Here is a 27174-nt window from a genome sequence, read left to right on the forward strand (position 1 = left end):
ATTCTGTGCTGGGTGGATGATTCTGTGCTGGGTGGATGATTCTGTGCTGGGTGGATGATTCTGTGCTGGGTGGATGATTCTGTGCTGGGTGGATGATTCTGTGCTGGGTGGATGATTCTGTGCTGGGTGGATGATTCTGTGCTGGGTGGATGATTCTGTGCTGGGTGGATGATTCTGTGCTGGGTGGATGATTCTGTGCTGGGTGGATGATTCTGTGCTGGGTGGATGATTCAGTGCTGGGTGGATGATTCTGTGCTGGGTGGATGATTCTGTGCTGGGTGGATGATTCTGTGCTGGGTGGATGATTCTGTGCTGGGTGGATGATTCTGTGCTGGGTGGATGATTCTGTGCTGGGTGGATGATTCTGTGCTGGGTGGATGATTCTGTGCTGGGTGGATGATTCTGTGCTGGGTGGATGATTCTGTGCTGGGTGGATGATTCTGTGCTGGGTGGATGATTCTGTGCTGGGTGGATGATTCTGTGCTGGGTGGATGATTCTGTGCTGGGTGGATGATTCTGTGCTGGGTGGATGATTCTGTGCTGGGTGGATGATTCTGTGCTGGGTGGATGATTCTGTGCTGGGTGGATGATTCTGTGCTGGGTGGATGATTCTGTGCTGGGAAAATGATATCATTCGTTGTTTAATTATGTCTTCAAGTGTGGATGAGGACATGAGACCAGTGAGGAGGACACAGTGACTGTGAGGACAAGACACCCAAGATACGTCTTGAACATTACCTCCACTTACAATTAGCCTTACTAAGGTCATCGTTAGGTAGGTCCCATAGTTCACATCCATCCAAGCTTAGACATTACGCTTAAATAACTCTACCTTCAACTAAATAACTCTACTTTCAAGTCGACAACCGACTTGAGAATGGTCCAGGACGGACCGATACGTCGTCGTCCCTTCACTTTATAGTGTGTGGTCTGATCAACATATTTCAGCCACGTTATTGGGACTCCTCGCCTGCATTCTACTTTCGACCAGATTTCAAGATGACCAAATGGACTCATATTGACACTTGTTCAGGCTTACAGGACTCTGACAGCACCAGAACCCATTACAATGGGCCTTTGAGGATACAATATGGCCCAGATGCTTTTCAGAATACTTTACTGGAACTTCTCTACCAAGAAAGCAAAGTTTGGATAAAATATTAAGGTACAACTAGTCCAGTTACTTGAAAGCCACTGAAGTGCATGCTAGCAATCTTCAACGTGAGGTTCTGTTCAGCATTATATCTTCCACATTTCTATTTAAACGTGTTTTTATTCTTTTTTGTCCACAGCCATATAGATAATCAGCCTATGAGACAGTTAGCTATACTGGCTTCTAACTCCTCCAACGATTGATCAACATAGTCAACAATAAAGGATTGAAATGTTAAGTTTTAAATTGCAAATTTCAAAATAAATTTTACAATGACGAGTAAGGAGAATTTAACTGGTGTAGCGTGTGCATAATAGACCCATTGAAAAACAGAGGTGCAATAGGTACTCTGAGAGAGAACTATCAACATCAGAGGCCCGAGACTGTTCAACACGCTTCCACTATACATAAGAGACATAACTGGCCGACCCCTCACAGTGTTCAAGAGAGAACTATCAACATCAGAGGCCCGAGACTGTTCAACACGCTTCCACTACACATAAGGGACATAACTGGCCGACCCCTCACAGTGTTCAAGAGAGAACTTTCAACATCAGAGGCCCGAGACTGTTCAACACGCTTCCACTACACATAAGGGACATAACTGGCCGACCCCTCACAGTGTTCAAGAGAGAACTATCAACATCAGAGGCCCGAGACTGTTCAACACGCTTCCACTATACATAAGAGACATAACTGGCCGACCCCTCACAGTGTTCAAGAGAGAACTATCAACATCAGAGGCCCGAGACTGTTCAACACGCTTCCACTACACATAAGGGACATAACTGGCCGACCCCTCACAGTGTTCAAGAGAGAACTATCAACATCAGAGGCCCGAGACTGTTCAACACGCTTCCACTACACATAAGGGACATAACTGGCCGACCCCTCACAGTGTTCAAGAGAGAACTATCAACATCAGAGGCCCGAGACTGTTCAACACGCTTCCACTACACATAAGCGACATAACTGGCCGACCCCTCACAGTGTTCAAGAGAGAACTATCAACATCAGAGGCCCGAGACTGTTCAACACGCTTCCACTATACATAAGAGACATAACTGGCCGACCCCTCACAGTGTTCAAGAGAGAATTATCAACATCAGAGGCCCGAGACTGTTCAACACGCTTCCACTACACATAAGGGACATAACTGGCCGACCCCTCACAGTGTTCAAGAGAGAACTATCAACATCAGAGGCCCGAGACTGTTCAACACGCTTCCACTACACATAAGGGACATAACTGGCCGACCCCTCACAGTGTTCAAGAGAGAACTATCAACATCAGAGGCCCGAGACTGTTCAACACGCTTCCACTACACATAAGGGACATAACTGGCCGACCCCTCACAGTGTTCAAGAGAGAACTATCAACATCAGAGGCCCGAGACTGTTCAACACGCTTCCACTACACATAAGGGACATAACTGGCCGATCCCTCACAGTGTTCAAGAGAGAACTATCAACATCAGAGGCCCGAGACTGTTCAACACGCTTCCACTACACATAAGGGACATAACTGGCCGAACTCTCAGTGTTCAACAGAGAGAGAACTTGATAAACACCATCAAAGAATACCTAATCAACCAGGGGCCAGATTCACGAAGCAGTTACGCAAGCACTTACGAACGTGTCCATCTTTCCTCAATCTTTGACGGCTTTGGTTACATTTATTAAACAGTTTACAAGCATGAAAACTTGCCAATCAACTGTAGTTATTGTTATAAACAGCCTCCTGATGCTTCGGAGCTCATTAACTGTTTAATAATTGTAAACAAAGCCGCCAAAGATTGAGAAAAGATGTACAGGTTCGTAAGTGCTTGCTTAACTGCTTCCTGAATCTGGCCCCTGGCTGTGATTTACACGTCAAGCTGCGAGCAACCACGTACAACAGCCTGGTTGATCACACCATCAACCAGGAGGCCTGGTCAGAAACCGGGCCGTGGGCACGTTGATCCTCGGAACCATCGTAAGGTAACTGAAAAGTGGCTTTAAGGATAATAAAGTTAGGCTTTATATAATGATAAATGATAAATAATCTTCATATTAGAAATTAATATTACAGATAAAATTAATAATATATATGTGATAAATATTGGTGGAAAATCTTGTTGATTAATAGTAAGTAGTGAGAATAAATTAGCTCCGTTATTCCTAAGAATATTACAAGTAATGTCAACTTTATTTTCAGATCTTGGCATTTGGGTTTAGGGTAAAATTGCCTCATTAATTATCTTATTGTTCAAACCTGTATGTAGAGACGTGTCCCAAACCTAACTTTATCTAACCTAACTTACCCTGAAACCCAAACAGCATCACCGGGGTTCGAACCCTTCCTGGTCTTATGCCCGCATGTAGAACCCATATTTCCACCACCAGCAAGCGTGAAAATATTGTATTAACGTGCACAACATCCTAAATTATCCCCCCTCCCCCTGGCAAGACTACCTGCACACCACTTTTAATAGACGTATGATGAAAGGTTTATGTAAGTGGTGAAAGGTATACAACACCGAGACTAGCAGTGCACATAGCCCAACCTGTTCCGGGCCTAAGTAAGCTTAATCCCAGATTTGTTCAAGGATTTCTTGTCACGTGAGGATTACGTGTTATAAAGTGGATGTGTGAGAACCTTCGGGTGTGGGTGTATGTTCAGATGTGTCTGTATGCGTGAGGCTTACAGGTGTGGGCGTTCACGTGTGGACGTTCAGGTATGGATGTTCAGGTGTGGGCGTTCATGTATGGGCGTTCAGGTGTGGACGTTCAGGTGTGGACGTTCAGGTGTGGACGTTCAGGTATGGACGTTCATGTATGGGCGTTCAGGTGTGGACGTTCAGGTGTGGACGTTCAGGTATGGACGTTCAGGTGTGGGCGTTCACGTGTGGACGTTCAGGTGTGGACGTTCAGGTATGGACGTTCAGGTGTGGGCGTTCGGGTGTAGGCGTTCAGGTGTGGGCGTTCACGTGTGGACGTTCAGGTGTGGACGTTCAGGTATGGACGTTCATGTATGGGCGTTCACGTGTGGACGTTCAGGTGTGGACGTTCAGGTATGGACGTTCAGGTGTGGGCGTTCACGTGTGGACGTTCAGGTGTGGACGTTCAGGTATGGACGTTCAGGTGTGGGCGTTCAGGTGTGGACGTTCAGGTGTGGGCGTTCAGGTGTGGGCGTTCAGGTGTGGGCGTTCAGGTGTGGGCGTTCAGGTGTGGACGTTCAGGTATGGGCGTTCAGGTGTGGGCGTTCGGGTGTGGGCGTTCAGGTGTGGGCGTTCAGGTATGGGCGTTCGGGTGTGGACGTTCAGGTATGGGCGTTCGGGTGTGGACGTTCAGGTATGGGCGTTCGGGTGTGGACGTTCAGGTATGGGCGTTCGGGTGTGGACGTTCAGGTATGGGCGTTCGGGTGTGGACGTTCAGGTATGGGCGTTCGGGTGTGGACGTTCAGGTATGGGCGTTCGGGTGTGGACGTATTTGCTGCTAACTTAGTTTCATTTCATTCTCATTATTGTTGTTGTTGTTTCAGATTTAGCTACTGAGAACGAAGTGTCCATGTAGCACGGTCTATGGCGAGCCCGGAATCCTTCGTCCTCATACTCCCGCCCCCTTATCTCCAACCCCTCACCCCACCCCCTCACCCCACCCCCCTCACCCCACCCCCCCTCACACCACCTCACGCCTCACCACACATCACTTCACCCTCATCTCCCTCCTTGCATATAATGGCTTCCTTCCCTCCTTCAGTTAAGACTTGGTAAGGGTTCCGGAGTGCCTCAAACACCCCCAACTTTCCCCGGCTTTCATTTAGTGTTTCTGGAAGACTAACTACATTCCCTGTTCTTCTTTCCATTCTGTTGTGTTTACATGTCAGTCACATACCCCTCTTACTTCGTGCCTTTCTAAGACAAGTCAATTGTTTCCTTAGTTTATCTTTAATATGCAGGTTCAATCCTATCAAACTGCTTCAAAAGGCTGCAGGTTCGATCCCGCAATATTGTCTCGTGGATACATCAAGTTATGGTGATATCGTCGCGTGCTCACGACTGTCTTCTGCTGCAAATATATTTGAAAAGAATTAGAGAAAAATTGTCAAACATGATTAAATTTCATTTGATCATGTAATTGGCTCAAAGCAATTTTCCGTTCCACAAACGATGGGTCACAAGTTTTCTTGAGATGATTTCGGGGCTTTAGTGTCCCCGCGGCCCGGTCCTCGACCAGGCCTCCACCCCCAGGAAGCAGCCCGTGACAGCTGACTAACTCCCAGGTACCTATTTTACTGCTAGGTAACAGGGGCATAGGGTGAAAGAAACTCTGCCCATCGTTTCTCGCCGGCGCCTGGGATCGAACCCGGGACCACAGGATCACGCGTCCAGTGTTCTGTCCGCTCAGCCACCGGCTGCGGGATGTTGACCAGGGATAGAGTACATTCTTTTAACACCCTGGAAAATATCCCATGGGTACCTGGGGACTAGTTTAACTTAGGGTAATCTACTTGATTACTTTTCCCAGTAGTGATTAAGTTGCTAGTTGTTTTACTTCCTCTGAAGGTTCATCTCTAGTAAATATTTAGGTAACATTGCTTTTTAAAATATCAGCCATTTCTAACCTAACGTAGCTAAACTTATCCTAACTAAACCTAAGCTAACCTAGCCTAACCCAACCTACCCTAACCTAACCTTGAGGGTCATAAATGGTGTATAATCCCTCCTGGCATATAATAATCCACTATATACTTTTATATAGGATTAAAGGATTATACTTAGTATAATCCACTTTTTCAGCTGAGTTAAAACAGGTTTTTTCACAATTCTAACCTTGAATTAAATTTATATCCGTCAATGAAGGACATGTGGAAGTTAATTAATAAGTCTAAAACTTAAAATCATTACCATATAAATGATGTAATTCAAAACCAATCAGTTTTGTCCATTAAATTTATTTCAGAATTTGGAATAAATATGTAAATATTCAACATTATTTGTTTGTAACTTTCATGTCAGATTAATACAGCGACATGTCAACTGGTGCCCCGGGTCATGTCCCTTCCTGAGGCGTGACCAGCCTGTGTTGTGCTTGCGGGGGTTGAGCTCTGGCTCTTTGGTCCCGCCTCTCAACTGTCAATCAACAGGTGTACAGGTTCCTGAGCCTACTGGGCTCTATCATATCTACACTTGAAGCTGTGTATGGAGTCAGCCTCCACCACATCACTTCCTAATGCATTCAACCTGTCTACTACTCTGACACTGAAAAAGTTCTTTCTAATATCTCTGTGGCTCATTTGGGCACTCAATTTCCACCTGTGTCCCCTAGTGCGTGTGCCCTTTGTGGTAAATAGCCTGTCTTTATCTACCCTATCAATTCCTCTGAGAATCTTGTATGTGGTGATCATGTCGTGTGTGTGTGTGTGTATGCTCACGTGCGTGCATATGAGGGGAATGAAGAGTATAACCTCCCTCCCCGCCCTCCTTCCAAGATGTGATGACCCCACAATAAAAGCCTCGCTGGGGCGCCTGTAAGCCGCATCAAGCCTCGCTGGGGCGCCTGTAAGCCGCATCAAGCCTCGCTGGGGCGCCTGTAAGCCGCATCAAAAGTTTACGTCCCACGATTGGAAGACGCCAACAAAAGCCCGGGATGCTGCACATCCGTGTCAGAGATGAGATCTGTCCCGGGCGCCATCTCCCACACAGTCTTATACGTCGCTACGCCAGCTGACTCTTCACCTCTTTGGTTGTCTAAAGCCTTTACGCGAACGATTCTTTCGCGATATCTTCAAATAGCATTCACAGAGCAGCCTTGTTTGAGGGCTTTTGAAAGCCGAGGTGCCAATAGAGTCCGTAAAGTGCTTTCAGTCTTACAGGCATCGACGGGTGGAACCATTCCATCTCCAGAGAAAATATTGGAAAAATCTAACTGTGAGAGAGAGAATGCTGGCACCACTGACCATGCTTGCCACTCTCCCTTAGTGCTGGTATGATATCGCAGCTTCGGCAACCTTCACTTGAGAAGGAAGTTGAAAAATTAACTCTCCAAAGTTCACTTCTGCAGTTTTATTTGTGCGCGGCGCTAAGATCTGCATTTCGTTAACTCTTGTTAACATTCTCAGAGGCAGTGTAGGCATGATTACAAAAAGTGTTTTGCTGCATGATAAGTACTCGAGGATGAGGTGAAGGTGATGAGGAGGGACGGAATGTGATGAAGAAGCGCCTCACTTATTGGTCCATAATGGTATCTCATCACTCTCTTGATGACTGGTTAAGTATGTTGTATGTTCCGTTATGTTGTGATAGTTGGCAGACTGTAATGTGGTGCTAATTGGCTATTGACACGTGGTTTAGTTTATATCACCATCACCATAATGTTCATACTCTTACGAAAGATAACATTAAGATATCAGAATGTTGACCAAACCACACACTTGAAGGTGAGGGGACGACGACGTTTCGGTCCGTCCTGGACCATTCACAATCGACTTGAGAATGGTCCAGGACGGACCGAAACGTCGTCGTCCCTTCACTTTCTAGTGTGTGGTCTGGTCAACATTCTTCAGCCCCGTTATTGTGACTCATCGCCTGCTTAAGATATCAGATATCAGAAATAAGATTTATTTTAATCATGTATAAATATAGTGTTGTATTCTTGTTATAAAATATTAAGCAGAAATACAACTTTATAAAAGTTCTTGTGACCAATTATTATTGCAAATTTAGCTCTGATTAGCTAGTCTCATTATTTATTATCTATATATAATGTTTGAACTAATTAGTGAAATGTGAGAGTAAAAGTCCATAGAGTTTGCAAACGAAAAAAAATAGATGATTTAATTTTAATATGTGAACTTATACTTGATCGTTAAAGTTATTCGCTGGGCTGATTCCTTAGCAGGATATAGTCTGTTATTATTGTTGGCATACGGCATAAACACAGTATTACCCCTGGTGTACACAGTACCCCTGGTGTACATAGTACCCCTGGTGTACACAGTACCCCTGGTGTACATAGTACCCCTGGTGTACACAGTACCCCTGGTGTACATAGTACCCCTGGTGCACATAGTAGCCCTGGTGTACACAGTAGCCCTGGTGTACATAGTACCCCTGGTGTACACAGTACCCCTGGTGTACATAGTACCCCTGGTGCACATAGTAGCCCTGGTGTACACAGTAGCCCTGGTGTACATAGTAGCCCTGGTGTACATAGTACCCCTGGTGCACATAGTAGCCCTGGTGTACACAGTAGCCCTGGTGTACACAGTACCCCTGGTGTACACAGTACCCCTGGTGTACACAGTACCCCTGGTGTACACCGTACCCCTGGTGTACACAGTACCCCTGGTGTACACAGTACCCCTGGTGTACACAGTACCCCTGGTGTACACAGTACCCCTGGTGTACACAGTACCCCTGGTGTACACAGTACCCCTGGTGTACACAGTACCCCTGGTGTACACAGTACCCCTGGTGTACACAGTACCCCTGGTGTACATAGTACCCCTGGTGTACACAGTACCCCTGGTGTACACCGTACCCCTGGTGTACATAGTACCCCTGGTGTACACAGTACCCCTGGTGTACACAGTACCCCTGGTGTACACAGTACCCCTGGTGTACACAGTACCCCTGGTGTACACAGTACCCCTGGTGTACACAGTACCCCTGGTGTACACAGTACCCCTGGTGTACACAGCACCCCTGGTGTACACAGTACCCCTGGTGTACACAGTACCCCTGGTGTACACAGTACCTCTGGTGTACACAGTACCCCTGGTGTACATAGTACCCCTGGTGTACATAGTACCCCTGGTGTACACAGTACCCCTGGTGTACACAGTACCCCTGGTGTACACCGTACCCCTGGTGTACACCGTACCCCTGGTGTACACAGTACCCCTGGTGTACACAGTACCCCTGGTGTACACCGTACCCCTGGTGTACATAGTACCCCTGGTGTACACCGTACCCCTGGTGTACACAGTACCCCTGGTGTACACCGTACCCCTGGTGTACACCGTACCCCTGGTGTACACAGTACCCCTGGTGTACACCGTACCCCTGGTGTACACAGTACCCCTGGTGTACACAGTACCCCTGGTGTACACAGTACCCCTGGTGTACACAGTACCTCTGGTGTACACAGTACCCCTGGTGTACATAGTACCCCTGGTGTACATAGTACCCCTGGTGTACACAGTACCCCTGGTGTACACAGTACCCCTGGTGTACACCGTACCCCTGGTGTACACCGTACCCCTGGTGTACACAGTACCCCTGGTGTACACAGTACCCCTGGTGTACACCGTACCCCTGGTGTACATAGTACCCCTGGTGTACACCGTACCCCTGGTGTACACAGTACCCCTGGTGTACACCGTACCCCTGGTGTACATAGTACCCCTGGTGTACACAGTACCCCTGTGTATACTTAAAGGCATCGCTGGCTCCTGTAACTCAGAAACACCTGCCAACAGGTGCTCAATAACACGCCCCCTTCAGGAAAGTCAACATAAAAGTGCGCTCAGTGACTATCTTTTGTCTTTGTGCCAAACAGAACAAAAAAATTGGTCCCCATTTTTGTTAAGTTTTATTATATACGCGGAAGATCTATATGAATCTCCGGGGATTTTATATTCTATATGAATCTCCGGGGATTTTATATTCTATATGAATCTCCGGGGATTTTATATTCTATATGAATCTCCGGGGATTTTATATTCTATATGAATCTCCGGGGATTTTATATTCTATATGAATCTCCGGGGATTTTATATTCGTTCGATTTTTATTTGTAACTAAAAAAAGATTTTTTGTGTAACTTTAAGTCTGAATTTTATTATTAATTCCGCTGATGTTCCTATTGAAAGATTTGAATGTTTCATCAGTGTACACGATGAATAGGGTGTACATGCCTGGTTGATGGGGTTCTGGGAGTTTGGTCCACCAGGCTGTTGCTTGGAGCGGCCCGCAGGCCCACATATACCTGGTTGATGGGGTTCTGGGAGTTTGGTGCACCAGGCTGTTGCTGGGAGCGGCCCGCAGGCCCACATATACCTGGTTGATGGGGTTCTGGGAGTTTGGTCCACCAGGCTGTTGCTTGGAGCGGCCCGCAGGCCCACATATACCTGGTTGATGGGGTTCTGGGAGTTTGGTCCACCAGGCTGTTGCTGGGAGCGGCCCGCAGGCCCACATATACCTGGTTGATGGGGTTCTGGGAGTTTGGTCCACCAGGCTGTTGCTGGGAGCGGCCCGCAGGCCCACATATACCTGGTTGATGGGGTTCTGGGAGTTTGGTCCACCAGGCTGTTGCTGGGAGCGGCCCGCAGGCCCACATATACCTGGTTGATGGGGTTCTGGGAGTTTGGTCCACCAGGCTGTTGCTGGGAGCGGCCCGCAGGCCCACATATACCTGGTTGATGGGGTTCTGGGAGTTTGGTCCACCAGGCTGTTGCTTGGAGCGGCCCGCAGGCCCACATATACCTGGTTGATGGGGTTCTGGGAGTTTGGTCCACCAGGCTGTTGCTTGGAGCGGCCCGCAGGCCCACATATACCTGGTTGATGGGGTTCTGGGAGTTTGGTCCACCAGGCTGTTGCTTGGAGCGGCCCGCAGGCCCACATATACCTGGTTGATGGGGTTCTGGGAGTTTGGTCCACCAGGCTGTTGCTTGGAGCGGCCCGCAGGCCCACATATACCTGGTTGATGGGGTTCTGGGAGTTTGGTCCACCAGGCTGTTGCTGGGAGCGGCCCGCAGGCCCACATATACCTGGTTGATGGGGTTCTGGGAGTTCTTCTACTGCCCAAGCCCGGCCCGAGGCCAGGCTTGACTTGTGAGAGTTTGGTCCACCAGGCTGTTGCTTGGAGCGGCCCGCAGGCCCACATATACCTGGTTGATGGGGTTCTGGGAGTTCTTCTACTGCCCAAGCCCGGCCCGAGGCCAGGCTTGACTTGTGAGAGTTTGGTCCACCAGGCTGTTGCTTGGAGCGGCCCGCAGGCCCACATACCCACCACAGCCCGGTTGGTCCGGCACTTTTTTTTAGGAAAACAGTCTAGTTTTCTCTTGAAGATGTCCACCACGGTTGTTCCGGCAATATTTCTTATAGTCGCTGGTAGGACGTTGAACAACCGCGGACCTCTGATGTTTATACAGTGTTCTCTGATTGTGCCTATGGCACCTCTGCTCTTCACTGGTTCTATTCTGCATTTTCTTTCATATAAACGAAAATGTACAGCTGGGGTGTACATTTGTGGTGTACGAAAATGTACACCACCGTACACCAGGAGTACTATGTACACCAGGGGTACTATGTACACCAGGGGTACTGTGTACACCTGGGGTACGGTGTACACCAGGGGTACGGTGTACACTAGGGGTACTGTTTACACCAGGGGTACTGTTTACACCAGGGGTACGGTGTACACCAGGGGTACTGTGTACACCAGGGGTACGGTGTACACCAGGGGTACTGTGTACACAAGGGCTACGGTGTACACCAGGGCTACGGTGTACACCAGGGGTACTGTGTACACCAGGGGTACGGTGTACAGGAGCGGGTAGAGGGCATTAAACAGGTCGCTTGGGAACAAAAACTTGCGTCCGGAGCCAGCAAGGTTAATACACTTCTTGAAGGTTACTCGTGTGGCAGGTGTTTAGCAGGTGTTGAAGGTCAACAGGTGTTGAAGGTCAGGTGTTATAGTCACCTGAGAATATGATAATAAAGGAAATGCAGCTCCTACTGGTCCATACGAGGCAGCTCCTATTGGTCCATACGAGGCAGCTGCTATTGGTCCATACGAGGCAGCTCCTATTGGTCCATACGAGGCAGCTCCTATTGGCCCATACGAGGCAGCTCCTATTGGTCCATACGAGGCAGCTCCTATTGGTCCATACGAGGCAGCTCCTATTGGCCCATACGAGGCACCTCCTATTGGACCATACGAGGCAGCTCCTATTGGTCCATACGAGGCAGCTCCTATTGGTCCATACGAGGCAGCTCCTATTGGTCCATACGAGGCAGCTCCTATTGGTCCATACGAGGCACCTCCTATTGGACCATACGAGGCAGCTCCTATTGGTCCATACGAGGCAGCTCCTATTGGTCCATACGAGGCAGCTGCTATTGGTCCATACGAGGCAGCTGCTATTGGTCCATACGAGGCAGCTCCTATTTATATCCACCCCAAACTCAACATATGGTATTTACATCCATTGCTTTGTGCTTTATTTTTAGTAAATAGATATAATAACACATTCATTTTTCTTAAACCTTTTCATTCATTTACTCACGTCACTCACGTCAATCATTACCCATCCTGTGTCAAGTGATTAGTCTGACGAGTCGTCTTCACAGGCAATAATGACCTATACATTAACTGTCAAAATATTTACCCAGTTACCTAGCAGTAGGGTAAACAGTTTTTACCTCATTATAAAGGAAATAAATTCGTCTTTACTCGTAATTTCTACTTTGACTTCGCTAAATCATTTATTTAAATAATATATATGTGGAAAAAATTTTTGCTTTCATCGAATTTATAAAATATGTATTAGTTCATTGTAAATCTCAATGTCATCTTTATGATCTAAATAATCTTATTTTACCTACAAAATCCATTGTCCATAATGAGACATTTTTTTACTTTTTATTTTAACATCAAACGTTATTTGTTTTCCATTCCATAGATCTCCACATTTGTTCTATGTTGAAAAAAAAATAAAATAACACGTGATTAGTACGGATAAAATTCTCCTTTCTAATGTTTAACAAATTTGCTAACTTTTTATTCCAGCATAGTTGAGGCAGTTGATTGTGGTAAGGATTGTGTTGTTGTGTACCTTGACTTTAGCAAAGCTTTTGATACAGTGCCACATGAAAGACTAATTAAAAAAATAGAAGCTCATGGTATTAGGGGTGCTATATTAGCTTGGATTAGGGCATGGCTATTCCAAAGGAAACAGAGAGTTAGTATAAATGGGGTTAAGTCAGAGTGGAATAATGTTGTTAGTGGAGTACCTCAAAGCTCTGTCCTAGGACCTCTGTTGTTTATAATATATATAAATGATTTAGATTCAGGTTTGAGTAGCAACATTTGCAAATTTGCCGATGATACGAAAATCGGTAGGGAAATTAATTTGGAGGAGGACTCACTATCACTTCAAGTTGATCTAGATAGGGTTTTGAAATGGTCAAAGGATTGGCAAATGCAGTTTAATGCTGATAAATGTAAAGTTCTGAGGTTAGGTAATGATGATAGAGTTACAAGATACGAGCTAGATGGTGTTGAGATTGCGAAATCGGATTGCGAAAGGGATCTGGGAGTTATGATTAGTAAGAATTTAAAACATAAGGATCAATGTATGAATGTTCGTAATAAGGCGAATATGACACTGGGATTTATTAATCGAAGCGTTAGTAACAAGACACCTGGTGTGGTTCTTAAGCTATATCTTGCTCTGGTTAGGCCCCATTTACATTATGCAGTTCAGTTTTGGTCGCCGTATTATAGAATGGATATAAATTCACTTGAACGTGTCCAACGTAGGATGACTAAGTTAATTCCCCAAATTAGAAATCTTTCATATGAAGAAAGATTAACAAAGCTTAAGCTGCATTCACTGGAAAGGCGAAGAGTTAGGGGTGACATGATAGAGGTTTACAAGTGGATGTATGGACATAACAGGGGGGGTATTAATAGGGTATTAAAAATATCAACACAAGACAGAACACGAAACAATGGGTATAAATTGGATAAGTTTAGATTTAGGAAAGACTTGGGTAAATACTGGTTCAGTAACAGGGTTGTTGATTTGTGGAACCAATTGCCGCGTAACGTGGTGGAGGTGGGGTCCCTCGATTGTTTCAAGCGCGGGTTGGACAAGTATATGAGTGGGATTGGGTGGTTATAGAATAGGAGCTGCCTCGAATGGGCCAATAGGCCTTCTGCAGTTACCTTTGTTCTTATGTTCTTATGTTCTTATGTTCCTTTTGCACATGAGCCGGACTGTCTGTTCACAGCCAAAAGATCCCAGGTTCGATTCCTACAGCAGGAGAGTGAATGGAGACCTTTTTGGCAGTCTCCATTCACTACTGGAAGCCAGCAGTTAGTCAACTGGTGCAGGCTGCATGGGGGAAGGTCAGTGGTTGACCTTGACCTTAATTACCCTAACTACCTTACTGCCCCATTCAAAGGAAAACCAAACGTTAATAACATTTGCTAACACAACAACATCTCACCATTAATATAACAATATTACTTCCCTGTTTAACGTTGGTTTGGTGTCGGACTTAAGGCCTATATCAACCTCTACAGGGACATTAAGGCCACCACAACAGTTTACTGACCAACCAGCAAGTATACTGTAGACATAGTAAACCATTAGTGTACCCATTAATACCTACCATATATAAAGTACAAGACTTTACGCGTAAAGCCAGCTTTAAACACAACCTCAACATTCCCATCACATAACGTCCCCGAAACGTTTTTTAAACGTTATTACATCCTTAAAACGTTTTATCAAAGTAACAAGAATAAAATGACGTCATGAATACGTTCTGAGCCTAACAGGTTCTGACGCTGAAGAACAAAAAATAGACTTTAAGGTCGTAAAGAAGAAAACGTTGTCCAAGAATATGGAAGGGGAGACTTGCCTGATCTGATGATGCTGGTGTTGTAAGAGGGAGCTGAAAGAAAACGGAATAGGGGATCAAGCAGGGTAGACTACGGACAAAGTAGCCTACGTGCAATTTTTCATATATACTCATGCAAGAAATTGTCAAGAGAATTTAAACAGAATTACAGAAGCAACTTTGAACTTAACACATAACAGAAGAGTTAAACAATGAGTGGGGGAAAAAAATATGAACTTGAAAAAGGTAAAAAAAGATATATTAAACATTAAACCTGTACACACACACACACACACACACACACACACACACACACACACACACACACACACACACACACACACACACACACACACACACACACACACACACACGCACACACACACACACACACACACACACACACACACACACACACACACACACACTAGGAAAATCATATTTAATTTCAAACAGTTCGGGTCTTGTTTTGTCTCAAGTCATAAATCAGTGTGTATCCAGTCACCTGTCATCTCCACGCCAGTCTTGTGGGTGTCAATGGTCACACTGGAGACATACAGACATGTATACATAAATATATTACATGTATACATGCACACTTACAGTCATACATGAGTTGAGAGGCTGGGCCAAAGAGCTAAAGCTCAAACCCTGCAAGTACAACTAGGTGAGTACATGACGGTATTCACTATACCCCCCCCCCACTCTTCCCCCTCACCGGTAAGGATTCGAACCTGGTCCATAAAAGTGTAATCTAAACATACACACTACTTCAGCCATGTACACAAAATATCATTCTTGTTCAATCCATACACCTGTATGCATACACATATACACATACATAGCAGTTTAGGTCATAGTATGATAAGTATATAATGAAGTGTTAGCAAGGGAAGATAACGTGCTGTGATAACTTCTTCCCTGAAGACGTCATACTGATTACTACGTCACTGGTGGAAACGTCATACTGACCTCTACGTCACTGATGGAAACGTCATACTGACCTCTACGTCACTGGTGGAGACGTCATACTGACCTCTACGTCACTGATGGAGACGTCATACTGACCTCTACGTCACTGATGGAGATGTCATACTAACCTCTACGTCACTGATGGAGACGTCATACTGACCTCTACGTCACTGGTGGAGACGTCATACTGACCTCTACGTCACTGATGGAGACGTCATACTGACCTCTACGTCACTGATGGAGACGTCATACTGACCTCTACGTCACTGATGGAGACGTCATACTGACCTCTACGTCACTGATGGAGACGTCATACTGACCTCTACGTCACTGGTGGAGACGTCATACTGACCTCTACGTCACTGGTGGAGACGTCATACTGACCTCTACGTCACTGATGGAGACGTCATACTGACCTCTACGTCACTGGTGGAGACGTCATACTGACCTCTACGTCACTGATGGAGACGTCATACTGACCTCTACGTCACTGATGGAGACGTCATACTGACCTCTACGTCACTGGTGGAGACGTCATACTGACCTCTACGTCACTGGTGGAGACGTCATACTGACCTCTACGTCACTGATGGAGACGTCATACTGACCTCTACGTCACTGGTGGAGACGTCATACTGACCTCTACGTCACTGATGGAGACGTCATACTGACCTCTACGTTACTGGTGGAGACGTCATACTGACTACTACGTCACTGATGGAGACGTCATACTGACCTCTACGTCACTGATGGAGACGTCATACTGACCTCTACGTCACTGATGGAGACGTCATACTGACCTCTACGTCACTGATGGAGACGTCATACTGACCTCTACGTCACTGGTGGAGACGTCATACTGACCTCTACGTCACTGATGGAGACGTCATACTACCCATTAGTATGCTGGTATATGCGTCACACGAACCCATGGTATTCTAGCATACACATCATACTAACCACTAGTATACTATTGTATACCTCACACTAACACCCAAAAATGGACCGTTTACTTTATAAAAAAAAAAAATACATTCAAATGGACATACACGTAACTCAAATTATACAGAAAACGAAGAATATAATTACAGGACAACATTAAGGTAGTTAATATGGTGATTACAAAGGGTCACGTAAGACTACTATTCATGCTCCACAGACATAAAAGTGACGTGTTAAAGCAGAAGCAGACAAGACATGCCAGGGGGGTCAGGCAACACTCGATGAAGCACATAAATGCAAAAATATTCATGAAAAAAGTTTGAAAGGTGTACTTTAATGATGAATTAACTGGTATTCATCGCGTATTCTTACACATCCTATAACTCATCTTAATTAGCACTGTGATGCCGGTGGGATCACCCGAGGAGCCTGTTGATCCTAGTTCCCTAGGGGGACACTTAAGAGTGATGATCTCAAAAGTAACTTTTGAGTTACTTTAGTCGCCCCATAATGAGCCTCACTCTCAACCTCCGTATGAGTGACAACAGAAAACGAGGTGTTATTTTGAATCTGTTTCTTGTACAGGACCTTGGTGCACTAACCAGGATTAGCTCCCGGTGTAATAGAACGTCGCGTTTTGACGTATACTTTACCCGTATACGAAATAACGTATATACGAAATTAACACACCGTCCCGTTTTCTGTTTGTGGGTCACTTGGTAAGTTAAGTTAGGTCACTTTAGTACGATAGTTTATTGACGTTGGGAACATTCGTGAGAACGGAGTTGGTGATTAGCCCCTGCCCCCAATGACTCCTCATAGTCTTCAGTATTCAGGTAAGAATATTTCAATTATATGACCATCATTCTCTACATGAAACTCTAACAATACAGAACATAAACTATATTAAAAATATCATCAATTGAATGGTTATGAGTAAAGCTTTACAATCACTGAAATAGAAAAAAACAAAATTAACGATGAAAGTGTAGGCCTACCTACCAGAATTATCATCATTGTCGAATTAGTATTTCAGGTTTCCCATTATTAATAATATGGTCAAGCATCACACATTGTTGTTAAATGAAGGAGTTATTAACATTTTCAAATATCAGTATTTAACATAATTGATTTCTTCATGTTCATAATACAGTATTGTATTCTGTATTTAAGTTCAGTAATTGACGTTAAGTGGTACAATGTTTTTATTAAATCAAATAAGACAGTAATTCACTTTATTTAAAGTATTTTACCACATTAATATATATATATATATATATATATATATATATATATATATATATATATATATATATATATATATATATATATATATATATATATATATATATATTTGCCTAAATGAGGTTAAGAAAGGATTTTGTCTTTATTATTTAATATTTTATATTTTTATGCATTTCATCTGGATTAGCCTAGATTTTTGTCACAATTAAAATTCATTAGTTTAGTCGCCAAACATTTATTTTAACATTAATCTAATATATATGCCTATAATTTCTAAAAAAATTAAGAACAAGTGTTTTAATTGCATTTAGTGCTTAACAAAAAGCTTATGGAAAACATATTCAAAACAATCATGTTTTTTTTTCTTAGCTTGAGTGATTAGCAGATAATATTTGCCCATTAAGAATATAATAATCTGGTATAATATTATTTGTCTCTTCATAAAACTATAAATTTAACACGAGTTACAGACATACAGAGCATATACAGATTACACGAGGGACCCGACAAAAGCATCATCTCTATAGCTCCAGGTTGTGTAGTGGAGAATGCTTGACTTATGCAAGGTTTACGTCAAGCTAAGAGCGCTCCAGAGGTCACTTGTCCGGAGGGTGTTCTTAGGAAGAAAGACCAAGTGATCTCTGGGGCACTTTTGGCTTTACATAAACCGGCTATAAGTCAGGTTTTCTCAACAACACAACCCTGGCGCTGTATTGATAATCCGTCATGTTAAATGAATAAAGTTCAGTGTGTCTGTAGCTCTTATTTAATATTTATTTTATAGAAAGATAAAAAAAATAATATAAAATCAAGATATTATATAGTTAATTATTTATTAAATATTAACTATAAATCGTTTAAACAAAGAGAAGCCAATAATTTCTGTAATCAATATGTCTTTTTCCATAAAATTTTTATTTACTACTAAATGTAGTTCTACCAAAAAGTTTAATATTTAAATAATTAAACTCAAGGCTTACATATTAGATTGATTCATAGCAATTTAAATATTGAAGAATAACCTTATGAATTTTCCTTAGGACAAAAATGTATCTTAACTCTCAGTATGTTTAGTATGTTTGCCACATTACAATAATGTGTATACTTTGAAATCTTTTACGCAGATGAAATACATAAAAATACACAACACTAAATGTTACAGATAAAATCCTTAACTAACCTCACATAAGCTAATAATTTATTAAAGAACAGATTTTAAAGTGGCATAAGACATTGAATAATTTATGGTACGTTAATGTCTACCGTATTTATTTTTGTTGTAATTGAAATATTACCTAATATTAATAATGAATTTGTTAATATGAGGAAACAAATGGAAGTAATTAATGTTAAAACACTTATACTTGAATTATATGTTGTTTAAGACTTCAGTCACTGAGAATGCTTCTTAGATCCTGCAGTTAACATGGGGCCTTATATATATACCTTGAAAGTATTATGAATATTGGGAAGCCTGAATTACTCATTTACTTTATGCCGATTCTGGTTATAAATATCTCGTGAAGATGATCTTTATCCGAAATCATTGGATTTTTAATATAATGAATTGAAGTTATTTGTCATTAATACGGTAAAAATATTAATGTTTTATCTGTTTAATGACAGACGGAAATACAAATTAATTATAAACTCTTATCATGAAAGGTCTAAAGTTCAGCGAATGCATATGTATATTTCTAAATGTCCCCCCCCCCCACGCGTGTCTGTTCCTGGCGCGTCCAACCCTACACTCTCTCTGATGATTGTGTAATTAACAGAGACTCACTAATAAAACTTAAGGTTTATTGTGCCATCAGAAAGACAGTTGTATAAAGGTCCTTATGACCACATTTCAAGACAAATATCTTAAATGGGAGCAAAGAGATATGAAGATGAAGAATACCTAGGCCGCGCCGGTGCCTGGCTTACAGAGAACTACTTATGCATCCCTGGGATACGGCCAAACGTATGTGATTGGTCAAGGGAAGAGAGGTTCCTTCTCTCTGATTGGTCAGATGAGAAGTACTAGTGACCTCTGTCAACACGCAGGTGAACTAGAGCTAAATCATTAATAAGTTCGCAACAAACCTTTTCTGAATCGAGCACAGAATTCTTTCCCAAGCACCTTTGTGACCAAATCAGTTCCAGGTCTCTGACTTAATTCTTACTCAAGATATTTTCACTCTCTTTGTTCTCATATCCCAGCTCTTAGTCCGTTCTCATATCGCAGCTCTTAGTTAACCAGCCGCATGTTTGAAAGGCTTGTCTTAGAAGCTCAATAACTGGAAAACAAAAAATAAAATTTTCCAATACCCGCTACTTGTCTGAACCACCGGAACCACCACCACCACCACCACCATCTCCAGCACCACCACCACCACCACCACCACCACCACCACCACCATCTCCAGCACCACCACCACCACCACCACCACCACCATCTCCAGCACCACCACCACCACCATCTCCAGCACCACCACCACCACCACCACCACCATCTCCAGCACCACCACCACCACCACCACCATCTCCAGCACCACCACCCCCACCCCCACCACCACCATCTCCAACGCCACCACCATTACTACATAACACTATTGATTAATGACATGTCTTACAGCCGTATTGTACATAATGAGATTATTTTTGTTTTCTTAACTTTACTGATGTTCGAATTATTTGTCGTGTGTGACCTTGAAGATGTAGATGTTTTCTGGAGTGGTTTGTTTGAGCACTGAGTTAGCAGTGCAGTTAGCACAAGCGCTTCTGCAGGCTCCTTCAGCAGCCATGGTGCTATCATGTCTGCTTTCACTGCTTGTGGTGAGCCTGATGAGTCCTCCTGGCGTTGTTTTCTCTCTTCATCTGTGGCTACTCATCGTTATCACCACTACCACCAACACAACAATCACCATTACCACCATCAGAACAATCACCACCACCATCAACACCACCACCAAAACAATCACCATCACCACTACAACAATCATCACCACTACCACCATCAGAACAACCACCATCACCACTACCACCATCAGAACAACCACCACCACCACTACCACCATCAGAACAACCACCACCACCACTACCACCATCAGAACAACCACCATCACCACTACCACCATCAGAACAACCACTACCACCACAACCACCTAAACACCAAACATTACGTCATTTAAAATCTAAATTAGGACCCTTTCAAGGTAGTGTACAGTTGTACACATGCCACAGTAGACCCATACTGGTGTATGCAGTACTGACCTGGAACCCGTACCCTGAGAAGCACAAAACTGAAACAAGTGCAGAGGTTTGCAACAACAGTGCCGGCACTAGAAGCGTTTAGCTACGAGAACAGGTTAAGGGAACTAACGCTGACACCATCAGAGAAGTAACAGAGGGGATATGATTGCAACATATAAAATATCGGTGGGAATAGGCGAAGTATACCCGAACAAGGAAGATTAAATTAAGAGAAAGCATGATAAAAGCGAAAGATGAAATGAGTCGAAAACATGTGAAGAAACACAAGCGCCCTGTACGAGTAGCCAAGAACTAGAATGCACTGATGGAATAAGTTCTAAAAGCCACCTCCATCCACACAAAAATTATGGCTAGTTTTGACAGTGAATTCGAACGACAAAGTTAACAACTGATAAACACCTGAGCCTCACACTCTACACACATGTTAGAAGATGATTTCGCTATGAACATGTGCTTTAGAGGGTAAAGGTGTAAAATACAAGCATGGCAGCTGAATCATTCATTGGTCCCACCTGCACCCACGTCCCCCTACTGACGCCCTACTTCCCAGGTCCCCCCTACTGACGCCCTACTCCCCACGTCCCCCCACTGACGCCCTACTGACGCCCCACTCCCCACGTCCCCCCCACTGACGCGCCACTCCCCACGCCCCCCTACTGACGCCCCACTCCCCACGCCCCCCCACTGACCACCCCACTTACTCAGCACCACCACCACCACCACCAGACACCTACCTCTGTCATGGAGGATAGACACTCTGTTATCGTTGGTGATGCTTCGCTCAGCGACGGTGAGGATGGTCTTCCTGCCGTCCTCGTGTTTGCTCCACCACACAGTGTGGTTGCCTAGGTCAGCAACCACACACGTCAGTAAGATGTCTTCTCCCTCTCGAAATGCTCGCGGGGCGTTGGCCGTGTTGCGGATGAATGGGGCGGGATCCGAACCTGTAGAGAGAACACCTTGTTACTCTTTCAAGATAACACCACACACACAGTGACAGGAACACGGGTGATAAAGGGAAGAATTGCACACTACCTCGAGGGGGTTCGAACTCCAATCACTCTGAAGCTCGATTTGTTCCTTTATTCATTCCTAGAAATCTTCCAATCAGAAACGTGCTAATCAGTCTTCCTAAATGATGTGTTAATCCCTGATTTTCCCTTAATAAATGACGGTGATCGCTTAGTTTCCATTTACATTGACCAAATGCCTTTGTAACATTTGTTAATGCAACATATGTAATTTCTGTTGCTTCTAATGCCTTTGTAGGATTCCGTAGTGATATCGAGGCGAGATATTACTGCCAAGGACAGGGGCTGGAGCGTGACTTCTGGAACCTTGCTCGGCTCCCGCGCGCACGCACACACACGCACACACACACACACACACACACACACACACACACACACACACACACACACACACACACACACCCACACACACACACACACACACACACACACACACACACACACACACACACACACACATACACACCCACACACACACACCCACACACACACACACACACCCACACACACACACACACACACACACACACACACACACACACACACACATACACACCCACACACACACCCACACACACACACACACACACACACACACACACACACACACACACACACACACACACACACACACACACACACACACACACACACACAATCATCCCCCACATCACCTACCTCGTCCAAAAATATTCTAGCGTCCGTTTTACACTAAGCGGACCAGAAAATTGTTCATAATGCACGCAAAATTTTCTCTCCTGTTTTTTTGCATCGTTTCGTTAGTAATAGAGCGATGTATCAACACCACTCTGACATACAGAGAAAATTGGCCTGATAACAACGGGAAAATAAAGCCGCACCAAATTTCTTCCCGGCCTCGGATGAGTTGCTGTCCAGTGAGTCAAGAGATGAAAGTCAAGGCTGCTGGACGTGCCACAGCGTACAAAATACGACGTCCTAACCTAACACACCAACCCCCAAGCCACCCACCTAACCTAGCTATAGCTGTTGCATAGAAAACGGATATTTGTGAGTCGCAAATAAACTATCTATGAACTATCTTAATGTATTAGTGCATATCTTAATTTTGTTGATACTTAGACCTAGGTTAAGTTTTTTTTTAATTGTGTTGGTAATTAGCATAGTTGCATCTACAGTACGTGGGTGAAGCCTTTAGAGACGAGCCGTTCGAACACATTCGAACACGCAAAAGAGTGAAACACTGCTCAGGAAAAATTCGAACATAATCAGTTGTGAGACATACGTAAGGTGTTTCTCATTCATAAACGATCATTTGACCGGTGTTTATGGGGCCAGGGCGCCAGATTAACGACCATTGGGGTCATTGTTTACGAGGGCGGCCGCTGTAATGGGTGCAATGCTACTTCTTGACTTCACTTAAACAAAGCTGCAGAATGAGCCGCCTCGCTAAGCGAAGATAATTGTTGTTCTTGTTTCAGATTTAGCTACTCAGAACGAGGTGTCCATGTAGCACGGTCTATGGTGAGCCCGGAAACACAAGATGAATATAAACTCATTGCTATACCTCCAGGCCTTTGTAATGAGCTGTATGGGATACCCGGCAGTACCCGGGTCTCTCCCACGTCACCTACTAAGTCTATACCCACACACATTCTCTCCATCTCCCGGAAGGTTCACAGGCCCCGCTCCTGTGTCAGGTAAGTCCACTACGGGATCACCATAGCCCGTGCTACTTAGAATTTGTTCCGAGTAGCTGAATCTGAATGGGGGTGTCCATGGGGGGTGTCCAACCCCCATTGACTGCCAGTAAGACTGTACATACAGCCACCAGTCATCATGCAAAGTTTCGTGCGACTAGCCCCGAGCGTCTGGCTCCCAACCTCAGGCAGATATTCAAATTTAAGGACAGACATATTAATGCCATCATAAATACAACAATTATTGCTTGCAACGTTTTATCTTTCTTTCTTCGGTATTATAATGATCACTGAAATTGTTTGCAATAATGCATAATATTATGTAGTGTATAATGTATCATATATAACTATAATACATCAAGTTATTGACTTTTCTTACGATTTAAATATTAAAAAAGTGAAATTCAGTAAACAATCAACAATAAACATAAACATACATAAGATATTACACACAGAAATCCCATTATCGTGATAGATCAATGAGAAAACCCACAGGTGCCATAGGTTCGAACCTACGCGCAGGGTGGTTCCCAGGCGCACGCTCTAGTACCCCAGGTTACGACTCTTTTGACTATGTCGTGGTGTAGTCGTCTATAGCGTGCATCTGGGACCCCCCAGCGCAGAGATTCGAACCCTCATCACGGCACCCGTGGATTTTCTCATTGATCTATCACGATAATGGGATTTCTGTGAGATTTCTGATAATGGGATCTATTTCTGATTTTAATATATCTTTATTTATATATCTACATATCTACATAGACATATTTACTGAGATATGTCTCATTATACACTACTGGAGCGTGTGATACTGAAGTATTACACGGTTCTTATATGTGTCAGTTGTGGGAGTGTGGGGTTCAGTCTAGTGACGATCAAGATGCATGATGCAGGCCACAACAGCCTGGCTGTAAATTAGTATCCCAAACACACTGAAGTAAACGTAGAAAAGGACATTTCAGTCCATCCTGCTTTTCCAGTTTCCTCAACAATTAAGCTATTTACAGTACAACAATAAAACTCTTTTGCGTGCAGCCATTCTATCAAATTACTAAATTATGATAATCTCAATTTACATTTCAATTAATATTTAGATTCCCAAGCCTTTAATTATTTCCTCTGCACGGATTTTGCTCACAAAAGTGTTTAGGGAATAGGCTCAGCTCTCATTATATTAATAACGAAAGAGCTCATTTTTTTAATTTATGTGTGACTCATCTCCTGGCCATCTATGACTCAGTATTAATGAATTATCAACTATCAATCATCATTGTCTATCAACATCAACTCTTGCAGCCACGGGCGTCATGGCTGGGCTCAATATTCTCCTGGTTAATTGCTGTAACTTTACAATAATTTGCATACTTGTTTGGGTTTATACTTTTAACCATTGTGAAAGGAATCTGAGCATTGTTGAGGTGTTCATCTCCTTTACTGTTAACGGGAGCCTGCAACCCTCACAATCACTGCTACTGTTAACAGAAACCTGTCACTCTCACACCACACTCAGAGGGTGAGGTGTAGGGGCCAGCCAGAGGGGAGGGTGTAGGGGCCAGCCAGAGGGTGAGGTGTAGGGGCCAGCCATAGGGTGAGGTGTAGGGGAGGAGTCGTTGTGGTTGCCAGGAAAAGGTGAAGTCTTTGTATTGGCAAGGTGTAGCGGTGTTGTGTGAGGGAAGAGAGATTGGTTATTAAGGTCTGACTGAGTAGCCAGAATTGGGTTGGGAAAATGGGTGGAGGACAACCAGGGTGGTGGGGACTGAGGTGGCAACCCACCCGTCTTGCTCACCACCTGCACACACAATGACACCTATTCATTCTGCAATGTTGCAAATCCATCTTAATGGGAGGAAAATGTGTTCGTTTACCCGTATTGACTCGTGCAGTGAGGCCCTGGTGTTGCAGAGAGCCGTGCACCGGCTGCAGGTGGTGAAAAGGTTGTGTTCTGGGTGAGAGGGGAGATTACAGCAGGCTGTGTAATGAGCATGGTGAGCTGTTTACCAGTTGTTCCACTGAAAACTGGTGGTCATTAGTGTGTGTGTGTGTGTGTGTGTGTGTGTGTGTGTGTGTACTCACCTATATGTGCTTGCAGGATCGAGCATTGACTCTTGGATCCCGCCTTTCTAGCTATCGGTTGTTTACAGCAATGACTCCTGTCCCATTTCCCTATCATACCTAGTTTTAAAAGTATGAATAGTATTTGCTTCCACAACCTGTTCCCCAAGTGCATTCCATTTTTCTACTACTCTCACGCTAAAAGAAAACTTCCTAACATCTCTGTGACTCATCTGAGTTTCCAGTTTCCACCCATGTCCCCTCGTTCTGTTATTATTACGTGTGAACATTTCATCTATTTCCACTTTATCAATTCCCCTGAGTATTTTATATGTCCCTATCATATCTCCTCTCTCCCTTCTTTTCTCTAGTGTCGTTAGGTTCAGTTCCTTCAGCCGCTCTTCATATCCCATCCCTCGTAACTCTGGGACAAGCCTCGTCGCAAACCTCTGAACCTTCTCCAGTTTCTTTATGTGTTTCTTCAGGTGGGGGCTCCATGATGGCGCGGCATACTCTAAGACGGGTCTCACGTAGGCAGTGTAAAGTGCCCTAAAAGCTTCCTCATTTAGGTTTCTGAATGAAGTTCTAATTTTCGCCAGTGTAGAGTACGCTGCTGTCGTTATCCTATTTATATGTGCCTCAGGAGTTAGATTAGGTGTCACATCCACTCCCAGGTCTCTTTCTCGAATCGTTACAGGTAGGCTGTTCCCCTTCATTGTGTACTGTCCCTTTGGTCTCCTGTCACCTGATCCCATTTCCATAACTTTACATTTACTGGTGTTAAACTCCAGTAGCCATTTCCCTGACCATCTCTGCAGCCTGTTTAAGTCCTCTTGGAGGATCCTACAATCCTCGTCTGTCACAACTCTTCTCATTAATTTTGCGTCATCTGCAAACATTGACATGTATGATTCCACTCCTGTAAACATATCATTTACGTAAATTAGAAAGAGGATTGGTCCCAGCACCGATCCTTGAGGTACTCCACTTGTTACTGTTCGCCAGTCCGACTTTTCGCCCCTTACCATTACCCTCTGGCTCCTTCCTGTTAGGTAGTTCTTCACCCATACTAGGGCCTTTCCGCTTACTCCTGCCTGCCTCATGTGTGTGTGTGTGTGTGTGTGTGTGTGTGTGTGTGTGTGTGTGTGTGTGTGTGTGTGTGTGTGTGTGTGTGTGTGTGTGTGTGTGTGAACTCACCTAATTGTGTTTACGGGGGTTGAGCTC

General features: G+C 44.2%; 1 protein-coding gene across 1 annotated transcript in view; it reads right to left on the reverse strand.

The window, feature by feature from the left end:
• LOC138353830 (Ig-like and fibronectin type-III domain-containing protein 2) overlaps positions 1 to 27174 on the reverse strand; it is a 113655-nt gene that overhangs the window by 22250 nt on the left and 64231 nt on the right. The window contains exons 3-4 of the mRNA XM_069307246.1: positions 21923 to 22132; positions 14793 to 14825 (exon numbers count right to left, since the gene is read on the reverse strand). Of these exons, the coding sequence (XP_069163347.1) occupies positions 14793 to 14825; positions 21923 to 22132 (243 nt within the window). The remainder of the gene's footprint in view (positions 1 to 14792; positions 14826 to 21922; positions 22133 to 27174) is intronic.

Source organism: Procambarus clarkii, chromosome 60, assembly GCF_040958095.1.
Source record: "Procambarus clarkii isolate CNS0578487 chromosome 60, FALCON_Pclarkii_2.0, whole genome shotgun sequence".
Classification (NCBI taxonomy): Eukaryota; Metazoa; Arthropoda; class Malacostraca; order Decapoda; family Cambaridae; genus Procambarus; species Procambarus clarkii.